The 18870-nt window shown below is 39.0% G+C and overlaps 1 protein-coding gene across 1 annotated transcript in view; it reads right to left on the reverse strand.

The window, feature by feature from the left end:
* Positions 1-18751, reverse strand: part of LOC133527453 (WD repeat-containing protein CG11141) — a 38959-nt gene extending 20208 nt beyond the window's left edge. The window contains exons 1-7 of the mRNA XM_061864469.1: positions 18372-18751; positions 9626-9789; positions 6255-6378; positions 2332-2495; positions 2028-2163; positions 1376-1575; positions 161-264 (exon numbers count right to left, since the gene is read on the reverse strand). Of these exons, the coding sequence (XP_061720453.1) occupies positions 161-264; positions 1376-1575; positions 2028-2163; positions 2332-2495; positions 6255-6378; positions 9626-9789; positions 18372-18596 (1117 nt within the window). The 5' untranslated portion in view covers positions 18597-18751. The remainder of the gene's footprint in view (positions 1-160; positions 265-1375; positions 1576-2027; positions 2164-2331; positions 2496-6254; positions 6379-9625; positions 9790-18371) is intronic.
* Between the last annotated feature and the right edge of the window lie 119 nt (positions 18752-18870).

An 18870-nucleotide genomic window follows, 5' to 3' on the forward strand; every position in this document is an offset into this window, starting at 1 on the left:
GCCCATCAGCTAGCGACGTCCTTGAAAGGAAGGAAAAATATATATAAACTAATTGAGGCTTGCAAAATTTTATGAATGACGGGATCAGACTTTACCCATCTTACACAATCAATGTACATTTAACTACATAGCATGTGTCATGCGTTCTTAGCGAACAGACCTGCGGCCAGCGCGGCGGGCTCGGGCGCGTGAGCGAGACGCACGAGCGAGCGGCCTCCCTCTAGCACGAAGATCTCGTCCTTGTTCACCGCCACTGACAGGATCCTGGAACACCGGGGTCATTTTCATTACAATCAAATTAAAATTAAATATATGCATTAAGTGTGGTTACATGCATGGTCATCTTTACATACTTAAAATAAATTAATAGTTTAAAAAACACTAGAAAAACACGCTTTTTAACCTTGAAACCTGATCGTGTTCAAAGTCCATTGCGGGACCTCTCTCACAAGTGCAAACACGACTATGATACGATATTCCATCATGGAATGCCAGTGCCTATCTTCCGGCTTCATCATCGGACCTTGAAACCTAATCTTGGTCAAACTTCATTACAAGACTTTTCTAACAAATCCAAACACAGCTATGATACGATGTTCCATCATGAAGTTCCAGTTCATATCTTCCGGCTCCATCATCAGATCAGTTCGACAGTACCATATTAATAGCTGCCAATTTTTATGACGCTATGATCCTTGGAAGATGGTTAGTTACCTTAGATTCCATTACATAGTTACATACAGGTCGATCTAATAAAAGCGTGTTAGAAATTAGTTTTACTTAGCTAATAATAAGCACGCAAATATACTGAAAAACTAAACTTTTAAGGTATATTCATTGATATTTGGAAGGCACATATTACGTAGACTTAATAAAATTATCTTTCGCCATGGGGCATTTGGGCTTGTGTGAGTTCGACTAAAGCAACAATCCGCTCCAATGGCATATTCACTATCATAACTAATATATGGAAGAATCGCTTGCAGCGATAAGACCGCCTCTTGCTACCTTTCTTTACATTGTAAATCTGTTTTTTAAATTTGTTTTCTTTGTGGTCCAATAAAGAATATTTACTTACTATACTTACTTATACTCAATCTCTTCTTCGATATGGGGTCATCATGTGGGGAAATTTGACGAACATAAACACATTTGTAAGTGGTTTTGTCTTATCTCTAAACAGATTCCGCGGCCCTGAGAGCACTCTTACCCATCCCTCATACTTCACTGCCTTCTGGATAAAGCATCCTGTATGTTCTTAATTTGTTATTAACCTTCTTAGATATGTAGAGGCCTTATGTGGCCGGCATGGAGGACCATGTCCATTATAAGAATATAACAAAGGCTCCTAAACAAGCTAGATTAAAAAAAATACCTTCTCAAGTCATCTACGACAGCTGTAGCCCTCAGTGTGTCGGGGTCGAGCACGTAAAGGAAGTGTTCGTTGTGCGCCACGAGGTAATGCTCCCTGAATACATGCAGCGGGCCCAGGTTGTACTCCATGTCGGCATGGTTGTGCTTGCGCGAGGACGGGTTGAGGAGCTCGGCGATGGTCAGGGGGTTGGATATCGCGTCCTGTGGATTCATTATTGAATGGTTTATTGCTTAAGTCTTCGCTCGGCGTACAGGCCTCGCACGAATTTTTAGAAATAAAGTCTCTTTATATAGGAGCGCACCAAGTGAGCTCTGTATGGGCTAAGGCCAACTCTTGAGCATGAAAGGCTCCCTTAGCGTCAAATATACAGGCGAGGCCCAACCTTCCAGTATACATGTGCGCTCCAAGCGCGCTCTGAACGTCGGGCTTAGCCGGGCACAGGCGCCCAATATACAAGTGGAGGCTTACTTTCCAGTACCAATGCACAGAATGTCGCGAAACGCGCTCACAATTTATCCGAAGGCGTAAAACACTTCTCACTGACGAATTATATTGATTCTAGTCTTCATCAGCTTCAACAATCTAATCTCTATGCTCAGGTATACGGTTTGAGGAGTCCCTCGATTCCTTGATTGGGTTTAGCAAAACTAACCTTGAACATAAGTGTATGCAGCACTTGCCCGGTCCTGTCGGCGCGCCACAGCCTCAACCCAGGACGCGCGCAGTACGCGACGGCCGCGCCGCCTCGGGAGTAAGAGTATTGGAACACCGCGCCGAGTTGACAAAGGCTGGAAGAAAATATATAATATTCATTTAAACACTAACAATTTAGCTGAAAGTAGCGTTCTGGGCTTTCTTTAGCCTTTAGCTTGGCTTCAATTGGACTAAAAACTAGCAATTTGGCCGAACCGAATATACTTAATCCTATTTTTGTAACAGAAATGATTAAAGCTTACCTCTTCCTCTCCCGCTTGCCTATTTGGTTGATGGACCACTTGCCGTCTCGCTTCTCGCACACTATCGTGCGATACAAGCTGGACACCAACAGGGTGTTCTGATAGTAGCTCATTTGTACGATTTCGTGCTCTTCGTTCACTATCTCGCTGGATTTGCAGAGGTGCTGGAAACATTAGTAAAATCAGACTAGTTATTCATTTGACTTTACACGAGGCAGATAGATGTCTGAACGGCGACGGTCAGCTAGAAGCGAGCAGTGAGTTTATCTGCAATTATATATCTATTTATTGACGATAAATAAAATATGTAATTAAACGCTGCCCCCGTCTCGCCGCCAGTCGAGCATTTGTCTTAAGAGGGGCGAAATTCAGGAATTTAGAAAGAAATAAAAGATACGAACGCATGTGACGGAAAATTAGACGACGACGATTGCGTGGCTTTTAAAGTTTTACCTCAATAACTCTGAAAATATATTTCTGATTAAAACTTTGCTAGTCAAAAGTCGACTGGTTCTCTGGACTTTTACCAAATAATTATTTTGCAACCATTTCATTTCCCAACCCCATTTGGGAAATGAAAATTGCGTACTAGGTTGGGTTAGGTTAGGTTGGATTATGTAAAGTTGGTTGCCAAGTGAAATTCGGCAATACAATTTTCGCCAAAAAGGCAGTACACCCCCTCGACTACACCACTTCCTATTTTATACTAAAATTATACTGCTATAGTATGCAGGGTAACTGTACACAATTGAAAATAAATGAAAATTTTACGTGTATTTGTGTGTGTTTTATTTTCTATCGAGCCAATTTCTTTTACGGTTTTGCTTAGATTCTGCTCTCGCAAATATAGTCTAGTTTCTGTGTGACGGCACGATAAAAAGACAAGCCAAAAGAATACCGGGCTTGAAAAGTAAAAATATTAAGTGCAAATTGTATTGGTGTTTTTATCGATCGACACAAAGCTCCTAGAGTCAGGCCAAGATAAGTTGGCAGCAATTATGATAGCCCAGATGGTGCAAGTGTCAAAGAAGTTTGACGTTTAAAATAACGTGTACTTTAACGGTACATCGCTGCCAACTCACATTCACATTATGCCGTAATTCCGATGATAATCGGTAACATATGATCCGTAACTAATAGCTCAATAGATCCTTATCAGAAACAATACAAGACTTACTGAGAACAATGCGAGAACTTACACGACAACTGAATATATCAATTCATTTCAACCAGTCAACCATTGTAATACTAATATATAATAACATATATTATAAGCGTATAATACTCGAACGCGCGGATAAGAATTTTTTCTTCGCAATTCTACAACATAGTTTTAAAACTCAATTTTTTGACATAACGTGCTATCGTTTACCTCAAACGTTATCATCTTAGAAACTTCTTAGTTATTTTATCTTAGATGGTCGTGGAATCGATCGACATAATGCTACAATTTGGATACCTTTTCTAAAATAATAGCCTCTAAAATGTGCTTAAATGGGTTAATTGGTCCTCTAAAGGTTTTTTATCATATAGGGCGCAAACGAGCAGACAAATCGCCTGATGGTTAGTGATTACCGCCCCCCATGGATACCCCGCAACACCAGAGGGGCAAGTAAGTTGCCGGCATTTAAAATGAGAGTACGCTTTTTCTTAAAGGTTCTACTCAAAAACTCAGACATACGCGTATTTTACCTATATCAATTTTTGTTTAAAAAGTTTTGTATCTAACATGGAAACTAAAATCGAAATAATGCCACTTTAAAAATATATCACAAATAAATATAATATAGTGTCGGGCCAAGCTAAGTTGGCAGCGATTTTGATAGCACAGACTGGGCAAGTGTTATTTTAAATGTCAAGCTTTTATGAAACTATAGTTTACTTAAGACTTTTACAGTCTGTGCTCTGTGCTATTAAAATCGCTGCCAACTTAACTTGGTCTGACTCTTTTCATGCTTATGCTTAATATGGATTTTATACGTCTGAAATAAATATTAATTAATTCATTCATGCTAGAAAGTGCAACCAGTAACCCATTGTTATATCAGAGGCTATTTAAACGGAAAAACACTGATATGGGCACATTAACCCTTGAGATAGGACATCACAATAAATCAAATGTACAACAAATTTGAACCTTATATTAATATACCGTAGATTATTTATTGTTTGAAGGACTTTAAATACATTTTGTGGCCTTGGCTTTATCCTCGAAAACTGTTAGTAATTGGATAAATTGCGTAAGACAGGGTAACACTACCAATACTCGTAGATAACAATGGTGGTTAAATAGCTACGAAGCTATACTAAGTGCGGATTGCGTCGATATAATTTGAGTAATTAGGACTGAAAATAGCGAGGACATGGCGACAACATTCAAACACGTATAAATTCCCATACAATCGTTTTTAACGCATGTTTATTAAGCATTTTGGAAGGTTAACATTTTATTGAAGTTTTCCTTACGCGACTACAATAAAGTCAAATGCAAGGCGTTATATAACTTATGTATGAATGTTATAATTTTACCAATAATAAATATAATATATGAACGCCATGCACATAGATAATATATATTCTATTAATGTAGATAGGATTGTGTTATACATACAAAGCAACACAATTTGCGATTTACATTAGCCTTAACACTAAACACGAGGTGCTGGGTAAATAAGTTGGTAGTATTAATTATTTCAAGTTTTTTAAAGAGACAAATCGTTTTCGGTTGGAAGTTATGATAAAACCTTTTTACTTGTATTACTTAGTGATCAAAAGACACACACATCTACTAAAATGTAACTAAACAAAGTAAATTGTGCTAGAAGCTGTTAATATTTTAAATTCATTTTAAACTCATTCCGTATAGTGAAAAAACAAATAACAATGCTAATCGAACACAACATATGTAGCAACATCATATATGTATAGGTATACAGATAATTGATTTATCTTCAGTTTCTAAAGTAGACCAAACTAAACGTTTTTTAATTACTTAAGTAATACAGATGCGAGTCAACAAAGAGATAATCATTTGGTTGTTATCATATATCTCCGCGCATAGACTTCAGAAAACTGGTAAGTGTAATGGGTGCTAAAATTTATAATAAAATACTTGAGTCGATCAAAACCGTTACGACAGATTATGCCTTTGTTCGCAAGCTCAAAATTTTGTGCACAAACATGGCGTATTACTTATTTTACTACCCTTATTTTAAATACAATTGATGATTCGCCACTATGAGTGCGATACAGTGAATTTTATTTGAATGACCCGAACAGCTGCGTTATTGGATTGGTTCCTGGCTGATTCTGATGACAGCTCGAAAAGGGATGATTTTTCAATTGGAAACTGTCGCAGTCAACATCTCTACATTCCTCAGAAATTATAATTATTTTGATCTTGAGTCTACGTTATCGTCTATAGCAGTGGTGGGCAAACTTTCTTCATACAGGGCCAGAAAGATAAAGAAATTTAAGATGAGGTCCAAAATAGCAGCAATAATGTATTTTGATTTGCGGGTATCGTGGGCCAATGACATATACTAATTATTTAATAGGACCGGCGGCGGGCCGGCTTAATATCCTTTCGCGGGCCGACGCTTGCCCGCAGGCCGTACTTTACCCACCACTGGTCTATCGACACCGTGCGTGTTGGAGGGTCTGCCATCGCGTGACCTGAATCGAAAGAGAAAACAATTCAGTTTCCCTACACTTCACGCTGGCTCTATTTCGCATAGTAGGGCTGCCATCTAGTGGCTTAAATGTAAAATGGAAACATGACATAATGCTTCGCGCCATGAATAGGGGGCTTCTGTGCTGCCGTCTACAGTTCATGCACGCTCCCTATTAGTAATGGACATATATGTTTGAGATTGCGTATAATGCTTTAGGTCAACGCTGACCAAATTGAATAATAGACATACCATGTAGAAGTCGATCTCGGTCATGATGATGACGCCGTTCTTGTCCCCGGAGAACAGCCGCATTCCGTTCTTTGACCACTCGATGGCGGTTATTTTTCCCTTGTGCAAGTCACTGATTGTGTACCTGTGTAAATAATTATTGTGTTGTTATTTCTAGTGGTATAGTCAGCAATAAAAACATTATAAATATATCCCATTGCTCTAATTATAAAATGGAAGTGCCTCTTTACTTTGCTCAACCCGTTACCATCAATATGTCGTCTCTTTGACTTCCCCAATCCAAGTGAACGAGTCTGTACAACACTCTCCTTAGCTTCCGCTTACCCCTACCACTTCCTAACTAACGTGTTGCCAGGTAAGTCATGAAACATTACCCATCACTCTCACATTAATTTGGGTATTTTCGGAATGTTGCCAACGTAAAATTCATATTTGCTTACACTATTTAGTATTATTATTAAGAAATCATGACAAAAGTAACAGAAACTCCGCGTCATAATTTTCAAACATTCATTTTGGGTACAAGCTTTTATCGCTGATTTTTCTTCCCGCAGGCATCTAATTCTTATACTCATCGAGACAATTCTAAAAACCCCAAACACAATTAGGTCGAGTTGTTCTATCACAGAGATCATATGGCCACTTCCTGTCCCCATCATCAGATCAGCTCGATGGTACCATAATATTGCATTGTCACCCGACTTACATATGTAACCAAAATTTCAGCTCAATCGGGAATCGGAAAGTGGGTCAAATGTAGCTTCCAAGATTTGCAAAAAATCCCATACAAACATACATATATACATACATACTAACAGGGCAAGTGAAATGAAAGTTTGTACAAACAGAAATGTCTCTGTATCATAATTAGACTGGAATAGATATTTTTGAGCGCGGACTAGATATTTCGAATCTGGAAAAGTATTCCAGATCGGCAGATTATTCTAGTGCGTTATTTCATCCGCTACTATTGATGATGACTATACCTACTTAGATTTTAAAACTTCTTATGAATTTGATATTTATGTTATGTGCGCGCGAAATGCATTGCCGGCCTGTCGTATCATAAGGCATCTTGTTTGCACTTCTTGGTGCGTGCGAGATCCACTGTGGGTGTCAAGGTCGAATCATGACAATAACAAATCAAGTTCAGGTTCTTATTCTTATAGATCGTGTCATTCACGAGTACGTGTGTCTTGGTTCGTATTGTCATGCCATTAAAGGTTAGATTTGTCAAATTCGCGCGTCATCGTGAATGACACGATCTATAACTTCGAAATTGGCATTTTTAAGTATTCAATAATCGTCCATAGTCCCATTTTCGGGGAATTAACCGATAATCGGAAGTTATCGATTAATTCCCCGATAAAAATACATAATTTGCGTATAGGAAGGAAATAAAAACCGAGGACATGAAAATATACAATAATTTTCCTTGTTTCTAAGTTTCTACACAACATATTTATTTTTTACTGGAGTAAATGTATTTATATGTATCATGTCACAGACAGTAATTATTACACTTTATAATGCAATCCTATAATAACGCAATATATGTAATAAACCCGATTTCCTTTTAAACTGTTTACTAACATATCAAATACCTAACTGCCATGCAAATTTAAACTATATCATAATACTTCAAGGTTCATTTTGAAGTGCACCCAACGCCACATTGACGAATGTTAGACATAAGAGGGTGTGCTAGGATTCCACGAAGACACGGGGTCTCCCCTACACCGAACACTGAAGTGAGTAAGCGTGGGGTGGACGACCTAGTGTGATTCACCGTATCTACTACTATTTGGGAAAAACCTTGAGTATTATCATTTTAACGTTACTTGGAAGGTAATACATTTCGGAGAGTGTGCCGAGGAACTGCACAACCTTATTCCTCCGTCCCCATTTCACCATCGGACTACCAGACAATCGGCACTCCGGCATCGCTTCATGGTAGGTATTCCACAAATACGCACGAAGCGTTTTGCTTCAACATTTCTTATGCGAACTGCCAAGGAGTGGAATGCCCTGCCCGAGTCTGTGTTTCCGCACGAGTACAATCTGGGTCTCTTCAAGGCTAGGGTAAATAGGTATCTCATAGGTAAGCGTGCTCCACCGTAGACCGCATCATCACTTACCATCAGGTGAGATCGTGGTCAAACGCTTGCCTATCGTTATAAAAAAAAAATAATAATAATAAATTCCGACACGTGAATTATTTTACCTTTAAAGTTATGTTACATTATTTTACTATGTTAAGTGAAATAATGAAACAAAACTGAAGGTAAAATAATTCACTAGTCACAATTTATTTATGCAGGAATCCTAGTTCTAAGAAAAAAACAATCTTACTTAGGGACGTAAGTTCAGCGAATATCGTTTTGTTTGTACAGTACCTATATTCAATTATTCATGCTCTTTTCATATAAGTACGGACTACGGGACCTTTCATAATGAGTGGCAAGCAATTGGTCAGTTTTTTATTTGCAGTAGCGAGCGTCCATATAGCTCGATTCCCGCCGGCTTGCTTAATTAAACTCGATTCACCCCAAATTAGATTCGGTTTCCCTACAAAACAAATCTTTCGACGTCCCGCCGCTGATAAGAGGGAAGAATAGCTTTTCGAAGCTAACAAAATAACGGTAATTTTTCTATGAAATTCCATTTCGGAAGAAAACTGTTTCCACTAACTAAATCTTAACAAATCACTTTGGTTTTGATGTCGATCGCTTCAGCACAATATATTCTAAGTTTATAGGTTTCGGTTTTCAAGAAAAAAATTTTTTGTTTAGCAAATTTTGAAAAAAAAAAAGGAAAACCTATAAACCTCGTTTTCATTGTGTTAATAACATCCAAAAAAATCAGGGAGAATGGAAAATATTTAGAAGTGGAAAAACGTTTTCTCTTTTTGTATACTTCCCTCTTAGGGGTCATCCATTAATTACATCACACGTTTATGGGGAGGGAGGGGGTCAAGAAAATGTGATAAGTTGTGACAAGGGGGAGGGGGGGTCACAAACTTTGTGACGTAACTTTAACTTCACCAGTATTTATAAAAAAAAAATTATTCGCTGTACAGTTAAATAACGAGTTTTTAGAACGATAATCGTTTTATGCGATTCATTTTCTTTCGTAGTCGGTTTTGTGTTATAATTGCTAATATTTCTTTTGTCCAAAATATTTTGATAAAATATTAATAGTAACAAATTCGATTCGCCGATTTTGTTGAAAAAAAAATGCGAAAAATGTGACGGCACACCAGGGGGGGAGGGGTTTGCCAAATGTGACCAAGTGTGACAAGGAGGGGGGAGGGGTCAAAAATCCTAGAAATCCGTGTGATGTAATTAATGGATGACCCCTTAAGGACTCACCTCTCGACCTTCGGTTCCACTTTAGGCTTCAGTGTGTCAGGGATATTCTCGGGGTGCTCCTTGGGTATTTGGAACACCGTGACCTGTCCCGCCGCGTTGCCGGCGCCCACCATGTAATCCACGGTGTTCACGATCTTTACGAAGGTGATAGGGGTCGCTGCGGCCTGCAACAATAATATACCTTAAGATTATAATATAATATTTATAATCATAAAGTATCCAGACCAATTGTAAGTTTCTGTTTGACCCAATGGTTAACTGGTAGAGAATGTATTAAGGCAGTAAGTTCGCCATTTGTACTTCCTTGTATTGTGCAATAAAGGATAAATAAATAAAGTCTATATTACAATAATCATACAGATCGTACTGTTGGGTTGTGTAGCGAGTTTTATAATATTAGATTGCGAGTGCGCAAAAGGAGCCGCCACGCGAAAAAATTGCCGGGCGAAGCATCTCGGTTTGGTCCAGTACGCTTACCTAGAGAGGTGCCTCTGTGAGGCCTGACTATTCACTGCAGAATTCAGTGCCAAGATTGAAAACTTTTGGTCAGTAATCTTTGGCAAATTTCTGTACCACAAATCGATTTACTGCCTTATCACAATGAGTTAAGGTCTAACAACAATCACCGAGCTAATAAATTCTATTTATTATCAGGCATAAAATGTAATAGATAAATTACAAATATGTTTGTAAACAGAGATATGTCAGAATAACAAGCAGTTGTGTACAAGATTGATCTTAAGGTCAAATGTGTGCTTAGTGTGCTTACAACCCAGGCCGATTAGATTAGGATTCAATTAGAAATACCACCTAAAAATATCTCACCTTAAAATAAAGTTTAATCTAGGCAAATTATGCTTGTTATACTTGTATGACCAAACAATGTAAACTATTGATTACATTTTTAATAGTTTCATTTAAAAAAAAACCTAATATAAAATTTCCGTCACCCAAGGTGATACCTTCACTGCGGGAATATGTAATAAATCATACTTTGCACTTTGCATGGGGTCTTTGGACCGCCTCCCACCCTACAGTGAACATGTTAACCTTTCACATGTATGTGGAGTGTGGTGGTCAAAGCTAGTGTGTTCAAACCTTGGTTGTGCTGTACAGAGCAGCAAAATAATTCCCAAAAAAAAATATTCTAAACATTTGGTGGATCTTTCTCCTTCTCCCCTGTAGTTGACTCTGTCCACCCAGCTCAGATCACTCGGGTCAATTAAGTAAACTAAAAATACACTTTATTCACCTCTACGTCATTGTCAAATTTGAGAGATATTTTTCGTTTACTTTGTTCACCCGAGGTGCATTAGGTTAACTATTTGTTCACTTAATACACATACAAGAGGTTAATATTGTTGGATTTGATCCCCATTTCTTTAGAAGGGTATTATTTCAATTTCAATTATTTAATAAGTTCGAATCTGGAAGATCCATATTGTGTTAGTAGAGTACACAAAATCTTAAAATTAATTAAGGTTAGTAACATACAAATTACAAATAATTTAATAGACACATGACACATTAATATTGATAACACAAATAGGTAAAACAAATAAAATCTAGGCAATCTAGATGCACCATTTCTCAACATCTGTTGCTGCCAGATGCAGACTACTCCTGCTTGAGTGATGGTGCATCCATCTTACCTGCCAACGTTTTCAGGATACTATTGTTATTATGCCAGGGCACAGGTTTTTAACAGTACAGTACAATCTCGCTTATCCGGAACTACGGCTGACACAAGAATACCAGATTAGTGAAAAATTCGAATTACTGGAAGTTAGAGGAAAGTTGCATATATTTTGATATGTTTTTAATTATGTCATATAAATATTATTACTATTATATTATATTATTTGATACACTAGCAGATGAAAGCTGATGCATGTATGTTATTGCACTTGTTTTTTTTATACAATTAATGTTCATTTTAATAATTTGAAATGTTTGATCCCTTGCACCCCTATTTTAGTGCAGGATTACTGGGATTATCGGATGTTCCGGACTATCAAAGTGCCAGATTATCGAGATTTCCCTCTAATTGATATCACACGGACATTTAAATCTTATACAGACAAGATACCCTCATTAGTAGTGCTGATAAGAAGTACATATTTTTATCAGCAATTAAAAACAATCGGAGCCATTTGTTTGATTGTGTTTGTGTAGTTTGTTGACATTATGATAGCCAGTTTCCTGCAGTTGTGTTGGAAATGGAAATATTACACAAATTGGATTATACCTGATTTTGATGTTACTTCACTGTAACAAACCTAATTTTCCCTCCCAAACATGGCAATGTATTTTATTTCCTCTGACTTTAAGGAAAATCTTCCCCTAAGTATATTTTTATTTTATTTTCACTGATTAATCCTACTACTATTATAAATTATAAATATATACTATTATAAAGGCGAAAGTTTGTAAGTATGGATGTATGGATGTATGGATGTTTGTTACTCTTTCACGTAAAAACTACTGAATGGATTTGAATGAAACTTTACCACAATATAGCTTATACATCAGAATAACATATAGGCTATAGCTTATACATCAGAATAACACATAGGCTACAATTTTTGAGGTTTCTAATGTGAAGTCGTAAAAAAACACATTTTTTGCGCTTACATTGCAAACGCTGACTGAATCCTACAAGATAGATCAAAACAATGTACTACAGTATTGTACAACTTAAAAAGGTCTCCAAAAAAGTCCGTGATGGTATATGTTTATCTCTTAGGAATAACCCACAATAACCATTTTTTATCCTTTACTTTGTACGAGAAATAATGGCTTTTTACGAAGCGATTTTAAGCAATACAGTATTAATCCTTATCCAATTAAGTATCTTAAATACATTGTGCATTTAATAAAGATCAATATGGCTTTTTACAGCATGTAAATTAAATAAATATTTTCGAAGATATCACAGATTTAAAATGCAGAGTCATAGCAATTTCGGCGATAAATACCGTTTCGGTGATAAATACCGGCAGCGGTGCCAGGCGAACGGGGCGTGGGGGGAGCGGGGTAGGTGCGGTGGGGAAGAAGTGGCTCATCGCTGAGTGCGCGACCCGAACGCGGGCAGACGCGTGAGGGCAGACGTCGTTGACGGTTGTGTCCGTTTTGCGAATTTTCAAGGTACTAGCGATTTGATAAAAACGTATGGTCGCCTATTTTAAGTAATATAGGCCTAAGGTTAGTTATTGCCAGGTTTCTTTTTGGTTAGGAGTTACACGTACAAAAAGATACTTCATTTTTACGAATTACTTCATTGATAATTCAATTACTATATAGATAGGTTAATTAAATAGGCAAGGATTGCATTAAAGTACAATCATAACAATAACTACCGTACTGTATTTTTTGGAAGTATAGAAACAACACGTACTTAAGAATTATGCCGCGAAAGCGTAAGTCTAATCTTTCCCAAAGCTCTAATAAAGCTCGAACTATGAAAGTAGCTAGACTTAACGAGACGTTTCCACAAGCCGAACTGCGAAGGCTTAAACAAGCAGAGCGTGAAGCAGCTCAAAGAGCTGCTGAGACACCAGAGCAGTCCCAAGATAGACGTCGACAGCATGCTGAGTATCTAGCATCTCAACGGGCTGCAGAGACACCCGAACAGTCTCAAGCTCGACGTCAACAGAACGCTGAATATCTGGCATCTCAACGGGCTTCTGAGACACCCGAACAGTCCCAGGATCGACGTCGACAGCATGCTGAGTATCTAGCATCTGAACGGGCTGCGGAGACACCCGAACAGTCTCAAGCTCGACGTCAACAGAACGCTAAATATCTGGCATCTCAACGGGCTTCTGAGACACCCGAACAGTCCCAGGATCGACGTCGACAGCATGCTGAGTATCTAGCATCTCAACGGGCTGCGGAGACACCCGAACAGTCTCAAGCTCGACGTCAACAGAACGCTGAATATCTGGCATCTCAACGGGCTTCTGAGACACCCGAACAGTCTCAAGCTCGGCGTCTTCAGCAAGCGACTTACATAGGGTCCCAAAGAGCTACTGAAACTGTTGAAGCTGCTGAAGCTCGCAGACGCGCTGTTGCTGAAAGGGCACAACAGCGACGATTAATATTTACAAGAAACGCGTGGGGAGTATTCGATAAAGCTGCATTTGAGTACGATGAAACTCTTGATTACGAAAGCCACATGCTTATAAAAATAGAAGCGATGAATAAAGAATGCAGATTTTGCGGTGCTCTTAAATGGAAAGAGGAAGCTGCAGGCATGTGTTGTTCGGGAGGAAAAGTAGTTCTTCCTTCAATAGACGAGCCTGTTGAACCTCTTAAAGAACTTTTTTCAAATGAAACAGATGAGTCTCGCCGTTTTTTAAAAAATATAAGAAAATACAATACATGCTTCCATATGACATCTTTTGGAGCTGATAACATTGTGTCGATGCCAGGATTTTGCCCGACTTTTACAATCCAAGGGCAAATATACCACACAATTGGCTCTTTGCTTCCTGCTACTAATACGCAACCAAAATTTTTGCAAGTTTATTTCATGGGTGATGAGGAAGCACAAGTTGATAGGCGTTCTGAGTACGTACCAGGTGTGGAAAGAAACACAGTTCAAAAAATACAAAAAGTTCTACATGATCACAACGTTTTAGTGCATGAATTTAAAATGGCTAAAGATAGAGTGACTAGCGATAATTACAAGGTCGTGATACACCCAGATCGTGTACCACGTGGTGAACACGAAAGACGATTCAATGCCCCGACCACAAACGAAATAGCTGCCGTAGTAGTTAGTACTGAACAAACTGCGTCTCGGGACATTGTTATTCAGGCGCACGATGGCCGGCTTACTAGAGTTCCGGACACTCATAGATTTTATGATGCTCTCGAGTACCCGATAATTTTTTGGAAAGGACAAGAGGGGTACAGTTTTGATATTCCTCAGACAAACCCAGTTACAAAACAGCCTATACCGAACAAAAAAGTGTCGTGCAAAGACTTTTATGCGTATCATATGATGGTACGTCGCAACAATTTTAATTTATTGCTTCGATGTAGGCTTCTCTTTCTTCAGTTTTTGGTGGACATGTATGTCAAAGTGGAGAGTGAGCGCTTAAGGTTTATTGCTTTAAACCAAACAAAACTGCGAGCAGACAACTATATACATTTACAAGACGCGGTCAGGAATGATGCGGATTTAGATCCAAACAATTTGGGTCAATTGGTAATACTCCCATCGTCATTTGTAAATAGCCCGAGATATCTTCATGAGTACACGCAGGATGCGTTCACATACGTGCGTAACTACGGGAGGCCTGATCTGTTTATTACAATGACATGTAATCCCGCTTGGCCAGAAATTACTAAAGAGCTCATTCCAGGTCAAAATGCAACAGACAGACATGACTTAACAGCTAGGTTATTTAAAATAAAAGTACAAAAATTGGTTGCTCTACTTACAAAAGGTAAAATATTTGGAGATATGAAGTGTTTCATGTACTCGATCGAGTGGCAAAAAAGAGGTCTGCCTCACGTGCACTTACTGCTGTGGTTGACGGAAAAATTACGCCCCAACCAAATTGATGAAGTCATAAGTGCGGAGATACCAAATCCAGAAAGTGATCGAAAACTCTACGATACTGTAACCAAAAATATGATTCACGGTCCCTGTGGTGCACTAAATCCGTCATCACCATGCATGAAAGAAGGAAAATGCACCAAAAAGTATCCAAGGGCGCTTTTAAAAGATACTCAAACTAACGACAAAGGCTATCCTTTGTACAGGCGTAGAGCACCAGGAGATGGCGGCCGTACGATAACTCTAAAAACCCAAGGTGGAACACAGGAAGTATTGGTTGACAATAGCTGGATTGTCCCATATTCTCCTCTTCTGTCTAAAATTTATAACTGTCACATAAATGTAGAGTTCTGCAATACGGTACAGGCGATAAAATATATTTGTAAATATATAAACAAAGGCAGCGACCAGGCTATTTTTAACATTCGACAGCAAGGGAATGTTAATATTGACCCGAGAGATGAGGTGCAAACGTATCGAGCCGGTAGATATGTTAGTAGTAACGAAGCAGCGTGGCGGATCTTGGGTCTGCCTCTGCATGAAAGACACCCAACAGTCACTCACCTTGCGGTTCATCTGCCTAATGGTCAGCGGATTTACTTCACTGAAAACAATTTTAGAGAGAGAATGGCCGCACCACCTAAGACGACACTAACTGCATTTTTCCTGCTTTGCCAAAATGACGCATTTGCAAAAACATTACTTTATGTTGACGTACCCCGCTACTATACATGGAACGTGTCGTCGAAAGAATGGAAACGTCGTTTACAAGGTACACCTGTCGACGGCTGGCCAGGTGTGAAGGCGGGAGATGCTCTTGGGCGCATTTACACAGTGCATGTTAGTAACTTCGAATGTTACTGTTTGCGAATGCTGCTGAATGTAGTACAGGGCCCCACTAGCTTCTTGGATCTAAAAACAGTTGACGGCCAAGAACTTGAAACTTTTCGACAAGCGTGTGAGAAGTTGGGGTTGTTGGAAGATGACAACCACTGGGATGCCACAATGGAAGAGGCAGTGCTGTGTCGCTCTCCTTCGCAAATAAGAGAACTATTTGCAATATTGATATGCACTTGCGGCTTATCCAATCCTCTTCAACTATGGGATAAGTATAAATCTGCATTATCGGAGGATATCTTGCATAGATTTGAAAGGATGGATCAAGTCAACAATGATCTATGTTTCAATGAAGCACTAAGACATATAGAGGACAAAATAATAACGATTTCCGGTAAGAAATTGTCCGACTTCGGTATGCCTACACCAGAGCGTCAAGGAGAGTTGTCGACCGATTTGATCAAAGAGCTAAGCTACGATATTGCTTTATTAGACGCTCAGGTCAGCGAAACTGAACCACGCCTGCTACCCGAACAAAAAAAACATTTATAACAAAATATTACAACGAGTTGAGCTTGACAAAGGCGGCCTTTTCTTTCTTGACGCCCCGGGCGGTACAGGTAAAACATTTTTGCTTAATTTGCTTCTAGCAAAAATTCGTAAGGACCGTAAAGTTGCATTAGCGGTGGCTTCCTCTGGGATCGCTGCAACATTGCTGAGCGGTGGACGAACGGCACATTCGGTTTTTAAATTACCTCTTAATCTGGCGAGCGAAGAAACCCCAACGTGCAACATCAGTAAGAGCAGTGCCCGTGGCGCCCTCTTGCAACAATGTATGCTGATCGTGTGGGACGAGTGCACTATGTCACACAAACGCGCCATTGAGGCGCTTGATCGCTGTCTACAAGATATTCACAGCAATCGAAAGTTGATGGGTGGTGTGGTAGTGTTATTGGCAGGGGATTTTAGACAGACTTTACCTGTTATCGAGAGAGGCACTGCAGCAGATGAAATTAACGCATGTCTAAAAGCCTCATCTCTGTGGTCTAAAGTTGAAAAGCTTTATCTTACCACTAACATGCGAGTCCAGTTATTCAGCGATGTCGAATCAGGAGCATATGCTCAAAAACTGCTAGAAATTGGTGAAGGCCACCTAAACACCGACCAAGAAGGTATGGTTCTTTTCACACAGCAATTTAGTCATGCTGTGGAGACAGAAAACGAACTTATTGAACAAGTTTTTCCGAATCTGCAACAAAATATTCTTGACGAAAATTGGTTGTGTGAAAGGACCATATTGGCACCAAAAAATGAGACTGTTGCGAAAATAAATAAAAAAATCTTGGCCGAAATAAACAGCGAAACATCAGTGTATAATTCCATTGACACAGTTATGTCATCCGATGACACTACAAGTTATCCCGTAGAGTTCCTAAACTCTTTAGAGTTGTCCGGGGTGCCATCACACAAGTTGGAATTAAAGGTTGGTGTACCCGTTTTGTTAATGCGTAACCTGGATGCGCCAAGATTATGCAACGGTACTCGGTTGCGAGTTACCGAATTAGGAAGGCATATAGTGAAGGCTACAATTTTAACTGGAGAAGCCAAGGGAGACAATGTTCTTATACCGCGCATCCCAATCATACCCAACAACTTGCCATTCAATTTTAAACGCCTGCAGTTCCCATTAAAAGTCGCATTTTCAATGACGATCAACAAATCGCAGGGTCAAACCTTGAAGGTAGCAGGCCTACATTTGGGCACGCCATGTTTTTCTCACGGTCAGCTCTATGTGGCTTGCTCACGTGTTTCCAAAGCGAAGAATCTGCATGTTTATGCTGAAGGAAAAAGATCGTTAAATGTAGTTTATAGGAGCATACTGCAGTAGCTACCTATAGACCTATGATTAGGGCTCTGCAGTGCTTAGTTACCGTATTTCTTACTTATTACTAGACTAGACGGGACGAACCTGAAGTCCACGCGAACGAAGTCGCGGGCAAAAGCTAGTACATAATATAAAGGTCACCTTGTTAAGCTATTTGCAAAAATAACTATAACACAACTTTTTGCACAACAATAAAGCATTAAAATTGTGAAATAAACACAAAAAAGATAAGTCTCTGACAATGATTGCATCAACCTCGGTGAGGCAAACTTTAAAGGCAGGACGAAATAAATTATTCAAATGAGCTTATTACATAAAACATTCATGAAATATCGATATTGCTGTTGGTTATTACCCGTTTATATATTATGCGAGTGGAATTAAATATAAGTGAAAGCGGTACAAGGTCAATGAAAGTAAAACGCAGCATATGGGAGTTGTTTACTCGAACTTACCTCGCATCGTAGCCTCTGGATATTGCCCTTTTTCCTGTCATACCAGTACACTAAACCCACGTTTGTGCCCAGCGCTATGTAGTCACTCACAGCGTCCACACAAGTCAAACACAGTTCACTAGAAAATATACCCGTAGAAATACGAGGTGGAATTAAATTCAAAATATGATTGCAAGGTGTCCATTCGCGCACAAACGCATCTTCAGCGCCACTTGTTACTTCCATAATGACTAGATTATTGCTTCACTGATATGCCAAAGAACTAAGTAAACATGTGCAAATTATCATCTTAGGTTTGATTAATTTTCTTATTTTATTTATTGAAAGAAAGTCGAGTACTGCACAGTCGAAGATTGGTTTTGACACTGACGTTCTTGAACAGGACTACCAACATCTCGCCGACATTTGGGTTGCCAGCGTTAAATTAAAAGCGAATCGATTCTGAACCGGTTTTATTGAACGCCCTATGCCTTTTGCCAATAAGGCCAACATTGCCAAC

Source organism: Cydia pomonella, chromosome 18, assembly GCF_033807575.1.
Source record: "Cydia pomonella isolate Wapato2018A chromosome 18, ilCydPomo1, whole genome shotgun sequence".
In the NCBI taxonomy this organism is placed as follows: Eukaryota; Metazoa; Arthropoda; class Insecta; order Lepidoptera; family Tortricidae; genus Cydia; species Cydia pomonella.